The 19,370-nt window shown below is 41.3% G+C and overlaps 1 protein-coding gene across 1 annotated transcript; it reads right to left on the bottom strand.

Moving 5' to 3' along the window:
* Nucleotides 1-159: 159 nt before the first annotated feature.
* LOC311112513 (guanylate cyclase soluble subunit beta-1-like) lies at nt 160-17,075 on the bottom strand (the record flags this gene model as incomplete). The annotated part of the gene is made up of 5 exons (XM_084155645.1): nt 160-1,639; nt 1,886-2,040; nt 7,588-7,728; nt 14,784-15,021; nt 16,993-17,075. 5 exons carry the CDS (start codon nt 17,073-17,075, stop codon nt 1,507-1,509), a joined length of 750 nt encoding a protein of 249 aa, XP_084011771.1. The 3' UTR covers nt 160-1,506.
* Nucleotides 17,076-19,370: the final 2,295 nt, after the last annotated feature.

The raw sequence follows: 19,370 nt of genomic DNA, 5'->3' as shown, positions 1-19,370 counted from the left end.
ATTCAAATATTTGATACATTTCTCCTATTATTGTCCCAACTATCTAGCCTGGTGGAAGCAGCCCGATCTCTGCTGGTTCCACCAGGCTACCAACAATCCCCATTACATGCCAGCGTGGAAATAAGGAATAAAAAACTAACAAATATACAATACCACAGATCTGGTAGCCTCTTTTTATTCAATAAAAATCATCAATGAAACAAACAGTGAATTAATGTAGGCAAAAACAATAGTCTTCTCCTGCGCAATAGCATGCCACGTTGTGAGGCACTTGCACATTAACACGATTTTTTGGGTGAGTGCAGTTCAAAATAAATGTTACTTCCAGAACAATGTATTGGCAGTGTTCGGGAAGCTACTCTGAAAATATAGTTTACCAAGCTACCAATAGTTTACCAAGCCACCAATTACTTCACACTGGAAGAAGTTAAGCTACACTAAAGCTACCCTTAAGAAAAATATAGTTTACTTAACTAAAGTCTCTTTGAAAAAGTAGTTCTCTACATCCAAATCGTGAAAATTATGATATGTAAATCTGAAATGTCATAGACTACAAAAAGAAAGAAAGGAAATGATTGCCTACTTCACCCATATTTTATTTTATTTTTGCAAAAAGAGTAGTGTTTAGTTCCAGTAGTTAGCTACAGCACTACATGGCAAAGAAAGTCATTAATTACTGAAAACAGGACCTAGATTTAAATTGAGTACATCTACCACATAGCTACTGCAAAATGTACTTAAATTACTAGTTGAACTACATGTAGTTCACTACTCCACAACACTGCATATTGGTGTTAAAATTTATTTGGATGGTTAAGTGAAATCTTTCATGTGTTTAATACATTATACCAAACGTTCAGTGTGTCCTACAGAATATGGAATTCACAGTTGAGATTATGATTTGGCCTATACATTTTGGCCTATACATGTATATTATACCACAAATTAAAATAATAAATAAAATCAGTGCACAGATACAACATTAGTGAATAAATACATAGAATACAGAATACCTTGAGGGTAAAATACTACTTCAAATGCTGGAATGGATAGAGAAAAAAAATACAGAACATTGGATTACAATACATGCCCGTACCTACAGTTTATCCATAAAAATAGGTTCTTCATCTGTGTCATATCATACTAAATTAAACCTATAATCGACCTTATTTGTCACTTGAAACAAACATACATACCAACAATAAAAATAACTGTTGGTGAAGGAGAGAACAAGGTATATTTCTAGATCGTAAAATGGTTATGTCTTCAGATACAGCAGCTTCTTGAAACTGACAAGTGACCCAGTGAGCAAAATTGGTCAGGCATAGGTTATGGCCCGGTTTTATACTGATTGTAAAATGTATTTTTAGCGACCAGAAAATGACATCTTCTCTTGGTTCTAATTTGGTTATCTGACATCTCTTCAACCCCCAAAAAACAAATTAGAACCCAAAAATTACACCTTTATGCATTTTGCCCACTGGGGAAAGGGGAAAACTTTTATGATCAAACGTCGCTTTCAGTACTTTTGCGAGACAGAAAGTACACATTCATGGGCTCCTTCTTGCCTTTCATGGTGATGGGTCCTCGGTACTCCAAATGAAACTGGGGGTCAGCATTCTCTGCCGACTGCAAACACCTGAAATCAAAGGTATTTCCCACATTTTCACAGAATTCAACAATTTGTTGTTTCCAAAGGCTGCTTCAAAAGAAGAAGACGTTTTTTTTTTTTTTGCCCAACCCCCAAGACACACACACATACGGAGAGGTTGAAGGACAGGATCAGCAACAGTAATATACCATGCCATGTACGATCTTACAAAGAATGGATCAGCACTTCACAGCAATGTCTCATTCATCTAAATAAAGCCATTATTATCCTTACCTGTAAGTATATTCTGAAATGTTGATTTTTCCCTTCTCTCCTGTGGTTTCTGTACGGCTGGTGAGGTTGACAGTATTTCCAAACAGGCAGTAGCGGGGCATCCTTTGACCTATGACCCCAGTTACCACCTCTCCTGTGTGGATCCCAATGGTTATCTAGAGAGAGAAGGGGATGCTCAAGAAAACGGGGTTTCCCATACAGAGCCACGGTCGAGTAAGTAACACTCCTGGACAGCATATGTACATGCCGCCCCACTGGAGACCAGGGTTTGATCCCCATTTCAACCCTACCTGCCTGTGTCCCACCATCTGTTTTATGTCTGTCTAATAAAGCATGAAACATACTAAAGGAAGAGCGGGATTAACCTCTGTTTAAAAAAACTTTTTTTAAATCCCTGGATTCCCATAATATTGGCACATGCTGAACAGTGTGCATGAATCTATCGACTTCATCAAGCTGTTTGGACTTTTCAGTGGCTGATCACCTGCCATGTAATAACCCATTATGCATCAGATAATTCACACAACATTCCTACCATTATAACTTCCATATAGCTAACCATTTTGGAACCGACTGTCTATAGTAAATGTACTGTTTACATACGAGGCCGATACACCCACAATGACATTTACATCTTTGTAACCAAATGTTAAGCCAACGTTAAACAATAGACAGGGTTGATGATTTGTGTTCCACAAAGACATGGATAAACACCAGAGACAAGATAACTAGTCGTTGGTCATGGAATGTTTAACAATGTATCTGCTGTAATGTTGTTGTTTTTAACATCTCTGCCATGTGTCTAAATGTGAGCAGGTTGAAACAACTGCGACCATTGTTTTTCTGGAACATTAGTTTGGAGGTGTTACAAGGTCAAGCTTTCTCAGGATCTCTACAGTTCTCTACAGCTCTATGGGACTCAGGGCCGGACTACCACATCTGGGGCCCCGGGGCACCTACTTCCAGTGGGCAAATGTTTTTTGAAGGGGGGGGCTAACGTCCTGCAATTCTACACACTTGCTATGGTGCAGAGAAAAATGTGCAGTTTTATAGCTAATGTCATTCTACCCATTTTGCCATGAGGCTGAGGAAATTCTGCAGTTTTAAAGATAATCTCCTGCAATTCCAGACATTTTGCCATGGCTAATAACGTGTTCATATGCTATCTAGGGGGGGCCCGACTTCCAGGGGGCCCCCAACCCTGTGCCCTGTGTGCCCGTTAGGTAATCCGTCCCTGATGGGACTGTGCCCATAGAATTAGGAATTGAGTGTACCAGTCAAATTGCCGTGGTCTGAGTATATTAGTATATTTATATGACTGTGCCAGCCCCCTCCACCCCTTATTGCGCGAGGATCCATTTCATTTGACAAATAAGAAGTCTTTACACTGTTTAAAAGTGGCACTGGCTCTGTGTGCCTAGCCAGATGAGCTCATGAAAAGAGAGAACATGACATACCTTCAATAACTGGTGCCATGATTGAAATTGTTACACTAGTGTAAATACATGTCATTTGTTTACATATGCCTACATAATGTAATGAATTAAAATTCCTCTGCAGTTGGCGGTTGGTGTTTGTCACCTTACGTTGTTTTTTTTACATTTAAAACTATGTGTAAGGTGAAAGGACACGTACAATGAGATGAAATATTTCAACTCTAAATCAAATAACAAACCCATAAACATTCTCGTGAATGTAGCAGACGCTCTACTCGTGTCCCTTACGGTTTCAAGACCTTCAGTGCTCGAACAGTGAGAACACAAGCTGAACACTAAATGTTTAGGATGAAGTGCAATGGGGACCTATTTTTAACCTCAGGCAGTGAGATGATTGGAGGTTGTTTCTACTGCCAAACTGGGATCCTCTCCACCCCATGCCATATGTCTGATAAACAATGTTTTGTTAGCCAGATGTGATTTTCCAATGCCAAGTCTCCAAGAGTCACTGATACAATAACAAACTCAATCCGTCAGTTAAACAAAAAGTCTGCTGTGTAACATCAAAGTTACAGCTCTTACAATGTCTTATGTGGACGGTGGCTTTTTTGAAGAAGAGTTGACAAATACTTGATGCTTAAAAATACTAGGGGGTAAAGCGACCAAAATAAATCATTCACTAATTTCTGAGACGGGACGATAAAATAGAGATGATTAAATTAGAGACAATATATCTCAATATTCTTATAATTTTTTTTTATGTAATATGATATATTTTGTGAATGAAATATGCTTATGATTTCATGAATGAAATCTGATTATAATTTCCTGGATTTATGATTTGTGATATCAAGTATCTTGCATCATATCCTTACTATTTACTTATCTCACTTTCTTATTAACAGGACTAACAAAACCAAACATAGACATATATCTACAAACTTGCACATCTCCACATTACAACTTTAGCCCTGACAACTGTAGCTTGTTTCGGCCTGCCTAGTCAGTGAGTCAGTGAGTCAGTTGAATGAGAAAGCCAACTGAAAACTGAAGAGAGAAGCACCAGATAAACAGATTATTTTAAATGTTATCATCACAGTGAGCGAGTTATAAGCATAGGAAATGAAACACCAAGTTAAGTGGAGTGCCATTATATCATTGTTATTTTTTATAATGTTTTGATAGTTTAATGAATTTAAAAAAATACCATTAGCATAGAAGATAACGTCAGCTAAAGTTAGCGCCAGTCAAGATAGCCTGTCATAGTCATGGCGACAATGAATGTTCACACACAGAGTGTAAACAAAGGGAAACATTGTAACTTGCTGTTGTTATGGATATGTTGAGAATTGATGAAAATGTATTTATAAGATAAGATGATAATTAATACTATTTTACAAATAGTTTTTTAGTACAGTATGTTGGCTATTTAGAAATGCATAAGAGTAGCCTAGTCAGTTGAATGAGAGAGAGTCAACTGAAAACTGTATTGAAGAAAGAAGCACCAGATAAACTAATTATTTTAAATCTTCAAGGTTTCAGAATCCATTCATTCTTCTCACCATACACTATCCAGGTCCCAAAGTTTAAGAGGGTGCACAACACTACTTTTTTTTTCATTGTACTCCCATAGTTAATTTTTGTACCATGGTAGCTAGTACAACGAAAAAAATGTTTTGTCACTACCATGGCAGGAAAATACCATGGCACTGGTGCAAATACCATGATATTTTCCTGCCATGGTAGTACAATGAAAAAAATACCATGGTACTATCATGTTTTTTTGGTCACTACCATGGCAGGAAAATACCATGGTATTTGCACCAGTACCATGGTATTGGTAAAAAAACAAACATTTGGAAGGTGCATTGAAACAATTAGTTGGATAACTAGCATGGTTATTTATTTTCTACCACTGATAGCTAGCAAGCTTGATGCACTAAAGTTACTCTAGGGGATCACTAATGGTATGTGGCTATTCAAAAACAAGGGGATTATCTGAAAGCATGTCATCAGACTATATAGTGTGACATCATATGTACAATACATTTACATTTACATTTACAATAGAACATTTTGTTACACGTTTTTTGTTGGGTCGAGAGCAGGTCTCTCTGTCTATCTGTCTGTCTGTTTAGGAGTTCCAGATGTGGCTGCAGGAGAGTAGTGGCGGACAACACTGGAGGGCATCTTCACAGAACAATGAACACATGTAGCACTAGCCCAATATGTTCTCTTAAGGAGCCTACCGTTACTTCTTACGTTTGAAGTGAGCTCCAAAAGTATTGGGACATTGACAATTTTGTTGTTGTTTTGGCTCTGTACTCCAGCACTTTGAAATTATACAATGACTATGAGTTTAACGTGCAGACTGTCAGCTTTAATTTGAGGGTATTTCATCCATATCGGGTGAACCGTTTAGAAATTATATCACTTTTTTTTTACATAGTCCCCACATTTTAGGGGACCAAAAGTATTGTGACAAATTCACTTACACTGTATATGTGTATTAAAGTAGTCAAAAGTTAAGTATTTGGTCCCATATTCATAGCATGCCATGACTACATCAAGCTTGTGACTACAAAGTTGTTGGAATCATTTGCTGTTTGTTTTAGTTGTGTTTCAGATTTGTTTGTGATTATTGTGTGTGTAAATAATTTATTGTGTCATTTTTGAGTCACTTTCATTGTAAATAAGAATAGAATATGTTTCTAAACACTTCTACATTAATGTGGATGTTACCATGATTACGAATAATCCTGAATGAATCGTGAATAATCATGAGTGAGAAAGTTACAGATGCACAAATATCATGGTAGCATCCACATTAATGTAAAGTGTTTCGAAACCTATTCTATTCGTATTTACAATAAAAGTTACTCCAAAATGACACAATACATTATTTACCATTCATTTCTATTGAGCACAAAATAATCTGAAACACAACCAAAACAAACAGCAAATGCATCTAACAAGTTTGTAGAGTCACAAGCTTGATGCAATCATTGTGTGCTAGGAATATGAGACCAAAATGAAAACTTGTAACTACTTTAATACACATAAGTGACAGCCCGCTAGGAGTTTGCCAAAAGGCACCTAAAGACCCTCAGACCATGAGAAACAAGATTCTCTGGTCTGATGAAACCAAGATTAAACTCTTTGGGCTGAATGCCAAGCGTCATGTCTGGAGGAAACCTGGCACCATCCCTACTGTGAAGCATGGTGGTGGCAGCATCATGCTGTGGAGATGTTTTTCAGTGGCAGGGACTGGGAAAAGTTATTGTATGTGACATTTTGTTTATTGCAAGTCAAGCTTTCATTTGCATGCCAGTAAATATTGTCTACGTTACAGTATTTAATTATTATATCCCGCAAGGGACAGTATCAGAGACTCTGTAAGGGGGCAGATGATCTATGATATGGGCTGGAATCAGTCTGATTCTTATGAGTTCCTGTTGTCTGATTTGAAGGCTACAAAAGTTATTTTTAAAAGAAAAGCCTTTTCTATATTAGCTCATTTGCCCCAGACCTGACAGTGTGGCTTTCAACTAATCTATTTTGTGTTCCAACCCTGAGGAAACTATGATGTCATTGCTGTGTATGGGCAACCCCAGCAGCTCCTCCAGCAGAAGTTGCCCTCTCCTGCCTTCCAGATGCTGCTGACCAAGCTGCCCACCATCAGACAGGTCAGGATCCTTTCTTCCAATGATCTGCACTCGGCTACTCCCCTTCATGGACTAAGAGCAATGGATTTGTACAATTGATTAGTCTAGTTCAGTGTTCCTCTTTCTTGCCTAATGGGCAACAACGTGAACATTGTCATCCCTACCTGTACTATAACACCTCATTGAACTACTCAATAATTTACTAGAGTAAATTTAGTGAATTAATGATTGGTTATAAAAAGGCCATAACATCGGTGCATCCTTTTGGATTAAAAAAACGATCACATCTAAAACCAGATAGAAAGTATGTAGAAAGATAATGGCCCTATATACTTTGAAATAACTGCAATTTTTCTGGCACCCAAATTGATTTGAACAAACAAATTGGTCCTCAAAAAACTGTGTGGCCCTCAGTTGAATTTCAAAATCCCAATGTGGCCCTCAAGCCAAAATTATTGCCCACCCCTCATCTAGGGCCTAGGGGTTGTTTCTGGACAAGGCTGCTGATATGGTTCAGCCAGCACCAGAATTTCACGTTTGCTGCCTTTCTCAATTGATTCTGGTCAAAATGTTGGAAAAAGGAAACATATCCCATCCTCACCTGTACTGGCTCTTCATCCACTTTGACCTGTCCAGCAATCTCCATCATGTCCAGGGCCAGGTGACAGACAGACTGAGCGTGGTGGGTACATGGTTCTGGCAGCCCACTGACCGTCATGTACTTATCACCCACTGTCTCCACCTACAAAAAGAGAGACATTTTGGTTGTTAGGCAGAACGTTATATCAGAAAATGCTGTGTGATGTAAGTGGTTATATGTTAAAAGGACGTGAGGTCTAGAAAACACTGACATTTTTAACAATATTATTTTTGACACTTTTATATCACTCACTGTTTCCACCTATAGGTAGAGAGAGCTATTTCGGTTACTATGCAGAATTTGATATCACACAATATTATTTAAATCGTTAGAATGAAAAGGATCTTTGGACTTCAATAGTTCATCAAACTCCCGAGTGGCGCAGTGGTCTATAGCACTGCATCTCAGAGCTTGAGGCGTCACTACAGACCCCCTGGTTTGATTCCAGGCTGTATCACAACCGGCCGTGATTGGGAGTCCCATAGGGCAGCGCACAGTTGTCCGGGTTTGGCCGGTGTAGGCCGTCATTGTACATAAGAATTTGTTCTTAACTGACTTGCCTGGTTAAATAAAAATAATAAAGTGCCACTTGAGGTCACAAACCATCAAATAAATCTCTAACCAATCAATTGGGATATACAGGTAAATGAGTGATACAAAGTATACTTAATTAAGCAATTAAAACATCCAGTCATGTATAAAAATGCCTAGTTGCCCATTATTTTGGCTAACATGGCTAGAAGAAGAGTTCTCAGTGACTTTGAAAGAGGGGTCTCTGTATATGCATTCGGAAAGTATTCAGACCCCTTGACTTTTTACACATTTTGTTACGTTACAGCCTTATTCTAAAATGGATTAAATCGATTTTTTCCCCCTCATCAATCTACACACAATACCCCATAATAACAAAGCAAAAATCTGTTTTTAGAAATGTTTGCAAATGTATTGAAAATTATATACAGAAATATCTAATTTACATAAGTATTCACACCCCTGAGTCAATACTTTGTAGAAGCACCTTTGGCAGCGATTACAGCTGTGAGTCTTTCTGGGTAAGTTTCTAAGAGCTTTCCAAACCTGGATTGTGCAACATTTACCCATTTATTCATTTAAAAATTATTCAAGCTCTGTCAAATTGGTTGTTGATCATTGCTAGACAACACAGGAGGTTGATGGCACTCTAATTATGGAGAACAGGCTTGTGTTAATGGTTTCCAAGTGTTTGATGCCATTCCATTTGTTCCGTTCCGGCCATTATTATGAGCAGTTCTCCCCTCAGCAGCCTCCTGTGCTAGACAACCATTTTCAGGTCTTGCCATAGATTTTAAAGTAGATTTAAGTCAAAACTGTAGCTCTGTCACTCAGGAACATTCACTCTCTTCTTGGTAAGCAACTCCAGAGTTTTGGCCTTGTGTTTTAGGTTATTGTCCTGCTGAAAGGTGAATTCATATTCCAGTGTCTGGTGGAACCAGGTTTTCCTCTAGGATTTTGCCTGTGTTTGGCTCCATTCCATTTCTTTTTTATCATGTCCTTAACAATTACAAGCATACCCACAACATGATGCAGCCACCACCATGCTTGAAAATATAAAGAGTGGTACACAGTGATGTGTTGTGTTGGATTTGCACCAAACATAACGCTTTGTATTCAGGACAAAAAGTTAATTTCTTTGCCACATTTCTAGCAGTACTGCCTTGTTGCAAACAGGATGCATGTTTTGGAATATTTTTTATTCGGTACAGGCTTCCTTCTTTTCACTCTGTCATTTAGGTTAATATTGTGGAGTATCTAAAATGTTGTTGATCCATTCTCAGTTTTCTCATATTACAACCATTAAACTCTGTAACTGTTTTAAAATCACCATTAGCCTCATGGTGAAATCCCGGAGCGGTTAGGAAGGACACATGTATTTTTGTAGTGACTGGGTGTATTGATACACCATCCAATGTATAATTAATAACTTCATCATGCTCAAAGGAATATTCAATGTCTGCTTTTTATTTTCTACCCATCTACCAATAGGTGCCCTTATTTGCGAGGCATTGGAAAACCTCCCTGGTCTTTGTGGTTGAATCTGTGTTTGAAATTCACTGCTCGACTGAGGGACCTTACAGATAATTGTATGTGTGGGGTATAGAGATGAGGCAATCATTCAAAAATCATGTTAAACACTATTATAGCACACAGAGTGAGTCCATGCAACTTATTATGTGACATGTTAAGCACATTTTTTATCCTGAATTTATTTAGGCTTGTCATAACAAAGGAGCTTTTCATTTTTTATTAATTTGTAAAAGGTTGGAAAAACTTTGAAATTATGGGGTATAACGTAGGCCAGTGACAAAAAATCTAAATTTAATCAATTTTAAATTCAAAATGGAAAATGTGGAAAAAGTCACTGTATATATCTCAAACCAATTGAACACTTATGGGAGATTCTGGAGTGGCGCCTGAGACAGTGTTTTCCACCACCATCAAATGATGGAATTTCTCATGAAAGAATGGTATCGCATCCCTCCAATAGAGTTCCAGACACTTGTAGAATCTATGCCAAAGCGCATTGAAGCTGTTCTGGCGACTCGTGGTGGCCCAACGCCCTACTAAGACACTTCATGTTGGTGTTTCCTTATTTTGGCAGTTACCTGTATGTTAGTGGGTATTTGTGTTAAAAGGATGTGAGGTGTTTAAAATAATACTACACTCATTATTGTAATCTTTTAGTAAGTCCACTGTTAATACAATCCTCAAAAGTGTGCATGTCAATAGTCAAGTTTTCAAGATAAAGCACTTTCAGTACAGAGCAAAATCTGTCATGATAGTGCAATTTGCAGTAGTAAGACACTACCCTTTTGGGCTCATCTAGCCCAACTCAGACCCCTTCAGGAGCAGACCGTGATAATGGCAGTTCTTTTAACTTCAGGCAAATGCCCTGCAGTTGAAACATCTCGACACAAACACTTAAACACTTACGTCAGCTTATAGACATGCAAGGCTCTTCGGAGCCAGATAACAACTTGGACCACCTAGTCATTGAGGATGGTAGCGTAAATATTACTTATTTTGGTGACCCAGTGCTGAAGTCCTTTCCTTGGATGTAGTAAGGTTTGTTTGACTTCTTAAAGTACATTCTTGTCTGAAAGCCTAAAGTGCCCAGTGACGACGACTATAAAACCTTGCTCGAAAACAAAATGGGGTTTTAAAGTGGAGTTTACCCAGTGAGGCTTTTGAATAGAGAAACATCCAAATGAATCAATTCTACAGTACATCACACTTGTGTGACAATACGACATTCGAAAAAGGTTGAATTGGTGCTCCTATTAAAGGAGCAATCTGCAGTTCGAACAAAAACACACCGCCACTGATTTGGTAAACAGCTGAGGGATGGGGCTGGAGAAATGTAACCACTCTCAAACTCATGGACAGAGCTATGGATACAAGGACTGACTATCCATGTCACGCCCTGGCTCTGGGGACTATGTTATGTTGAGCCAGGGTGTGTAAGTCTATGTTTTGTATATCTATGTTGGCCTGAGTGACTCCCAATCAGAGGCAACGAGTGTCAGCTGGTTGTCTCTGATTGGGAGCCATATTTAACTATCGGTCTTTTCACTTTGTGTTGTGGTTTCTTGTTCCTTTTGGTTTGTGTGTATCGAAGGACTTCACGTTTCGTTCGTTGTTTTGATCGGGTGATCTGTTTAATAAATAATATGTACGCATTCAACGCTGCGCATTGGTCCTCCTCCTTAAGCGAACGTGACAGAAGAAACCACCAAGACAGGACCAAGCAGCGTGAAGAGGAGAGTGGATGGACCTGGGATCAGTGGAGTAGGAGTCTCAACTGGGCCCAGCCAAGCGAAGAGCAGAAAGGTTGGACTTTGAAGCAGTGGAGTGAGAGTCTGGCGAGAACTAGGGAGGCCTGGTCCACGGGAAGGAGAGAACCCCAGAAAATTTTTAGGGGGGGGCTCACGACGTGGACGACGGGGCAGCCGGAGGCCGCGATGGAGCGGTCCAGCGGGTGTGCAGAGGAGGCCGCCAGGTTAAGGGGGCCACTGGTCACAGAGGAGAGGGAAAGTGTGGAGGCACGGCGAGAGGTACTGGGGTGTATTACCAGTCCGGTCCGGCCCGTTCCTGATCCCTGCATAGGGCCAGTGGCGTGTGTCCCCAGTACGGTTCGGCCTGTTCCTGCCTCTCGCACCGAGCCTGTGGTGCGCGTCGTCAGCCCTGTCCGGCCCGTTCCTGCTCTCCGTACCAAGTCGGTGGTGCGCGTCGCCAGCCCGGTCCGGCCCATTCCTGCTCTCCGCACCAAGTCTGTGGTGCGCGTCGCCAGCCCAGTCCGGCCCATCCAAGCTTCCCGCACCAAGCCAGTGGTGTGCGTCGTCAGTCCGGCACGGCCCGTTCCTGCTCTCCGCAACAAGTCTGTGGTGCGCGTCGCCAGCCCAGTCCGGCCCATCCAAGCTTCCCGCACCAAGCCAGTGGTGTGCGTCGTCAGTCCGGCACGGCCCGTGCCTGCTCTCCGCACCAAGTCTATGGTGCGTTTCGTCAGCCCTGTCCGGCCCGTTCCTGCTCTCCGCACCAAGTCTGTGGTGCGCGTCGCCAGCCCAGTCCGGCCCATCCAAGCTCCCCGCACCAGGTCAGTGGTGCGCGTCGTCAGCCCGGTCCGGCTCATTCCTGCTCCCCGCACCAAGTCAGGGGTGCGCTTCGTCAGCCCGGTCCGGCCCGTTCCTCCTCCACGCATCAAGCCAGGGGTGTGCGTCGTCAGTCCAGCACAACCCGTGCCTGGGTCATGTCCGGAGCCGGATCCGCCGCCGAGGCGGAGTGCCCACCCGGTCCCTCCCCTGTTGTGGTTGTTTGGCGCGGCCGGAGTCCGCGCCTTTGGGGGGGGGTACTGTCACGCCCTGGCTCTGGGGACTATGTTATGTTGAGCCAGGGTGTGTAAGTCTATGTTTTGTATATCTATGTTGGCCTGAGTGACTCCCAATCAGAGGCAACGAGTGTCAGCTGGTTGTCTCTGATTGGGAGCCATATTTAACTATCGGTCTTTTCACTTTGTGTTGTGGTTTCTTGTTCCTTTTGGTTTGTGTGTATCGAAGGACTTCACGTTTCGTTCGTTGTTTTGATCGGGTGATCTGTTTAATAAATAATATGTACGCATTCAACGCTGCGCATTGGTCCTCCTCCTTAAGCGAACGTGACAATCCATTATAGCAACATTATAGTTTTAACCATGTTTTAAGGCTATACAGTATTTTTTCACATTTACATTCTTTACAAACAAAGGAGTAAAACAAGCTTATATTTTGGATTCTGATGGGGTACGACAATTGAACTAAGCTCCTGAGGAATCTGTAAGCTAAATTCTTCAAGAATCAACAGACTATGGGAGGAGCACAGTACTACATAGAGCCATGACTACATGGAACTCTATTCCACATCGGGTAATTGATGCAAGCAGTAGAATCAGATTTTAAAAACTGGTAGAAATACACCTTATGGAACAACAGGGACTGTGAAGAGACACACACGAGGGTATAGACACATGCATACGCACACACTGTGATATTGTTGTATGGTGGTATTGAACATTTTGTATTGTAGATAGGTAGTGGTGTAATAATGTCATATGATATACTGTTTTATATTTTGTTTTATATGTAATGTAAATACTTTAATATGTTGGTCCTCTGTAGCTCAGCTGGTAGAGCACGGCGCTTGTAACGCCAAGGTAGTGGGTTCGATCCCCGGGACCACCCATACACAATAATGTATGCATGCATGACTGTAAGTCGCTTTGGATAAAAGCGTCTGCTAAATGGCATATTATATTATTAATATAAAAGTCTAAAAATGGATGCAGCAACTGCAGATTGCCCTTTTTAGTTGATATAATCTCAACCAACCATTCTGCAACATAAACTGAAGCTTAAAATGGACTTGATTTACATAATGAAAGCATATCTTTAATGTAAATGTTTATAGAACATTCCATTTTTCATACAGCCTGGCTTTTATACTGTAAAGTCTTGACATACAAAAAAATTACATTGTTTAGTATCTAAAAGTAATTTAACCCTTAGCCTACAATTTCCACGCCCCCGGAAATCTAATTAACATAAACAAATCTCCATCAAAATCCTTCTGTTTAAGCTAGAGATACCTGTTTTTTGCATGGACTGCATCTCAATCCACCGCATCCGCCAAGATTGCTTTTCCGCATCTGCGGTGAAAGGTGGCAGAGCTAGATGGTGTTTATTATCAGACCATGAGACATCCCGAAAATCTGTCTTCTCATGAAAACGTCTGTAGCGTCCGAATGGTTTGGGCTACACACTAATATGACACCTCTGCTGAGACTCTCACGAACACGATGGTGTTCTCTAGGACACACACAAGACTCGTCTGAAGATCCCCGGTACCAGTAAAATAAAATATGGTAGTATATATGGAGATAGTTTAGTGCCTAAAATAAGGGGATAAATACATTTTTATATAGTTTCCTGATCTTTCAGATATAGGACAGACACTTCAGAACAAACTTCCTTTAGATTTTTTGGGGGACTATCTGTTGTTCCATGTAGTGAATCTGTTATTCAATGCGTTTCTATTGGCTACCGGCTTAGACAGGGCTTAGACTCTAGAGGGTTAAGAGATTTTGATGTACAGTACATATCAGAAGATATGGGTAACAGTTTTCAAAAGCCAATTGGTATAATGCTTTATTTATTTTGTACATAAGCATGTTATAGCCCTCATAATGTCTTATACCTGTTGGCTTTCAGTAGTGTGTTGTCCAACAAACAGACTTGCTAGTTTAGCTAACCAAACCATCAGTCCTAGCTTGCTATTATGAAAATCGAAATCAACAATACTGATACGGTTTTCAATTTGACTTTTGTTTTCTAAAGCAGCTCAAACAAAACATGTAAAAATGAACTATAGCCATTGAATTCTACCGTGCAAATATACAGTGCGTTATAGGGAAATAATGCACGCTCTAGAATGCCCTTCAAGCCAATCAGAAAGGAGTATTCAACAATGCCATGGTATAAGGTGAGATAATGGTGCAATGCATCTGACTGTTGCACATTCAATGTCAATGTTTTAATTTGATCTGTAAATAAAAGAGTAGAGAAAAAGAATAAGAAAACATCCCTTCAAACCTTGTATACGTAGGGGTTCTTTCTCGAGTCGGTCAGGATGTCAAATCGGGTGTAGACGTCGTTGAGCAGGTTGACTATCTTGATGGCACCCTCGGCTGATGCGTGTTTGCTGCAGAAGGTATTGAATCCCACAATGCCGCTGAAGAGGATGGTCACATTGTCGTAGCGTTTGGCCGGGACTGGACGCTTGTGGCGCAACTCATTGGCCACCGACGGTGGCAGGACTGAATAGAGCAATCTAAAGAAAAGTGAAAAGAAAACATCTAGATATAGATTATTTTGTCTTCTGGAGATATGTGTTTTTATTCCCACATTTTTCTTTCCATGACATAGACTAACCAGGTGAAAGCTATGATCCCTTATTGATGTCAATCAGTCTAGATGAAGGGGAGGAGACAGGTTAAAGAAGGATTCTTGAGACAAATGAGACATGGATTGTGTATTTGTGACATTCAGAATGGGCAAGACAAAAGATTTAAGTGCATTTGAACGGGGTATGGTAGGTGCACTGGTTTGTGTCAAGAACAGAAACGCTACAGGGTTTTTCACGCTCAACAGTTTCCCGTGTGTATCAAGAATGGTCCACCACTCAAAGGACATCATTGGAGTTAACATGGGCCAGCATCACTGTGGAACGCTTTCGACATCTTGTAAGAGTCCATGCCCAAACGAGCATGCGCAGACCAGCTGGCTGGAGTGTTAACTGACATATTCAATCTCTTCCTATCCCAGTCTGCTGTCCCCACTTGCTTCAATATGTCCACCATTGTTCCTGTACCCAAGAAAGTGACGGTAACTGAACTAAATTACTATCACCCCGTAAAACTCCCTCTGTAATCATGAAGTGCTTTGAGAGGTTAGTTAAGGATCATATCACCCGCCCCAATAGATCCAAGGATGATGCAATCGCCATCGCACTGCACACTGCCCTATCCCATCTGGACAAGAGGAATACCTATGTAAGAATGCTGTTCATTGACTACAGCTCAACCTTCAACACCATAGTACCCTCCAAGCTCATCATTAAGCTTGGGGCCCTGGGTCTGAACCCCGCCCTGCGCAACTGGGTCCTGGACTTCCTGACGTCCCGCCCCCAGGTGATGAAGGTAGGCAACAACCCCTCCAATACGCTGATCCTCAACACAGGGGCCCCGCAATGGTGCGTGCTAAGCCCCCTCCTGTTCTCCCTGTTCACCCATGACTGCGTAGCCATGCACGCCTCCAACTCAATCATTAAGACAGCCTACAGGGAGGAGGTGAGGGCCCTGGCGGAGTGGTGCCAGGAAAATAACCTCTCCCTCAACATCAACAAAATGAAGGAGCTGATCGTGGACTTCAGGAGACAGCAGAAGGAGCACGCCCCCATCCACATCGACTGGGCCGCAGTGGAGAAGGTAAGAAGCTTAAAGTTCCTCGACGTACACATCACTGACAATCTTAAATGGTCCAACCTCAGGAGGCTGAAGAAATTTGGCCTGGCCCCTAAGACCCTCATTAACTTTTACAGACGCACCATTGAGAGCATCCTGTCAGGCTGTGTCACTGCCTGGTACGGCAACTGCACCGTCCGCAACTGCAAGGCTCTCCAGAGGGTTGTGCGGTCTGCCCAACGCATCACTACATCCCATCTCACACACACACACATATATACTACGGACTCCGACATTGCTCGTCCTAATATTTCTATATTTATTAATTCCATTCTTTTACTTTTAGATATGTGTGTTTTGTTGTGTATTGTTAGATATTACGGCACTGTTGGCGCTAGGAACACAAACATTTCGCTACACCCACAATAACATCAGCTAAATATGTGTATGCGACCAATTCAATTTGATTTGAGGCTGTTCTGAGGGCAAAAGGGGGTGGTGCAACTCAATATTAGGAAGGTCTTCTTAGTGTTTTGTACACTCAGTGTATATTATTATGCTTTTAAATGACAAGATAACTGTCTTTGGCTTCTTGTATTGTATTTTAGGTCATTGGTAGCTGAGCAACAAAAAATGAACAATTGTATCAGTTTAGTAGGCCTATATTCTCCTGTTTTAGGTCTGTAAATGTTTATAATGAAGTAACTAAGGACTAAATAAATTAAATAAACAGTACGTATATGAAAAACATAAATATACTGCATAATTGTACATAATATACAGGCTATGAGTACCCCATTGATGTTTTTAATGGTCTCCCATTACACTTTGCACATCACCTCATACTCCCTTTGGTAACCTCACCCTTTTCAGTCAAGTCTTTATACAAGCTGGTCTCGAACGGGCAGGGTGTGGTAGCCATGGTAACTGACTAAAGCGTTACCATCTGTGTCTACCAATGGGAAATGTCATAAATGATGTATCAGCATGGCAGGGCACAAGGTGCATACAGATACCTCTTTACACTGGCACTCTAAAAGTATTCTCTGAAACACCAGAAAACAAGTAAAGCAACCCAGGGATATGTCAAAAGCAGGGGTGTCATACTAATTTAGCCCTGGAGCCACATTCGGTCTTCGCCGAGGTCCGGAAGGATGCACTGCTGTGCCGTGCCATGAAAAGTAGAGGGGAAAAAATGACTTAATCTATCATTTTCTCATTTTTTGCAATATCTGATATCTTTCTGATGCAGTCAAAATCCGCAAAATCATCCGCAAAAACCTCTTTCCATCATTTTAAATGTTCTATGATAACTTTCTAGCTTTTAGTTAAGTAGTTTGTATATTACCTAGACATAATTAAATCGTCTTTCTATTATATACAGTAGTCTAATAAGACATTGTTTGCAACATATTTCAAAGGCCAAATTGTACGTCATATACTTTTATCACCACCAGACTACACACATCTAAAACGTGCTTTGAGAAAACAATCAGTGTACACTACATTACAGTCTACCAAAATTAGAGAGGAGCTTTGAATTCTAATCAAACGTAGTGGACCTGAGTCCTCTCCTGAGGCACACTCAGACCTCAGAACTACATGAAGAATATTAATGAAACACCGCCACAGCCAAGAGAGAAAGCATTTCCCAATAAGAAGATAGGGTGCTACAGAGGGCCGGATTACCGAACGGGCACGCAGGGCACGTGCCCCGGGGCCCCGACCTCCAGACAGCATATGATAGCAAAATGGGTAGAATTGCAGGAAATTAGCTTTAAAACTGCAACACGTAGACTTAACAGTGTGTACGTGTGTGTGTGTGTATGTATCCTTAAGCTTAAGGTTTAGGTTTAGGGTTTTAGGGTTAAGGTTAGGTTTAGGTTTAGGGTTTTTGGGGTTAAGGTTAGGGTTAGGTTAAGGGTTAGGTTTAAGGTTATGGGTTAAGGTTTAAGGTTATGGGTTAGGGAAAATAAAACTCCAGAAATTTCACAAACATAAAGCTGTGTGGGTGTGTGTAAGCACGTGTATATGTGTGTTAGAGGCCGTGACTGTATGTGTGCGTCAATGCGCATGTGCGCCTGTGCGAAACCTAACTCCAACCGAGGGAACTTTAAGCACGGTTCGCTAGCACAAACAGCTGCCAGTGTTTACTGTACGGACATGCGGCTGTCTGTCTGACTGAGGTCGACGTTCCTGACCTCTGACCTTTTTACCTTTCACCCCCCTCCCAAAGCACTTTAAAACGCAGTCAGAGCTGCTGGAGGCATTCTCTCTCTCTCTCTGGGAGATATAGTGGCGTGGGGGATGGGTGAACAATAATATATGGGCCCTTTGCACTGAGTAAACAGCTGCCACCGAGGGAGCTGTGTTTGGGTTATAGTGAAAGGTTGTTGAGCCACCGAGTAGAGAAGCAAATTATACAAAAGGGGAACTACCAGACAGAACGTCCATTGGGGAGAAGTAGCCTAGTAGGTACAAATATGACATTTGTTTGTAGTTTGACATAGAGGTCTTCACAGATCTACACAAACCCGATTACCCGAGATCCGACCCGGTATCCAAACAGGTCGGATACAAAATTCAGTAGTTGACCCTCGGAAGCCAGATTGGATCATGCTCGGTGGACACGGCCCTCGGATCTGTCTGAAAATATGTGATATACCGACCAGATCCTAAATTATATTTGAAGAAGAAAATATCCTGAGGAAAATAAATACCCTCTATAAATCACATTTGCTACGCAGGTTCAGTCCATAGCATTAATCTCTTAATGCTCTGCCTGTCTGCCTCTCATGGTCTGGCTTGAGCTCTCGCAATAGCAAATTTGCAACATTGTTTCAACTGGGCGCTCACTGTTTCCCACGCCAATGAGCTCAGAACAGACACAGCTGTATTTGCACAAGGGAGGTGTGTTCAGGTAGCCTATTTGATGATGTTTCCTCTGGAGATATGGGATCAGCAATATGTTGCTATAGCACACCGAGGTGCAGTGGTTACTCAGGCCTATCGGGAAGGAGAGTGTTGGAAAGATTTTTCAAATACAGTGAGGAACTATTGTCATTCGCAATGGATGTAAAACACTCTGTTGATTGTGTGACGTGATGAAAAACAATACTATCAGACATTCCCGAATGGGAACTTTTATAGGCCTACATTTGTGCACATCAGGCCAGGTACATCTATGCGTGCTCAAGCAAAATAAACATTAACAAAA

Source organism: Coregonus lavaretus (assembly GCF_964263955.1).
Source record: "Coregonus lavaretus genome assembly, chromosome: 38".
NCBI lineage: Eukaryota > Metazoa > Chordata > Actinopteri > Salmoniformes > Salmonidae > Coregonus > Coregonus lavaretus.
The sequence above is the reverse complement of the archived record's forward strand: the minus strand, read 5'-3'. Positions and strand labels throughout refer to the sequence as shown.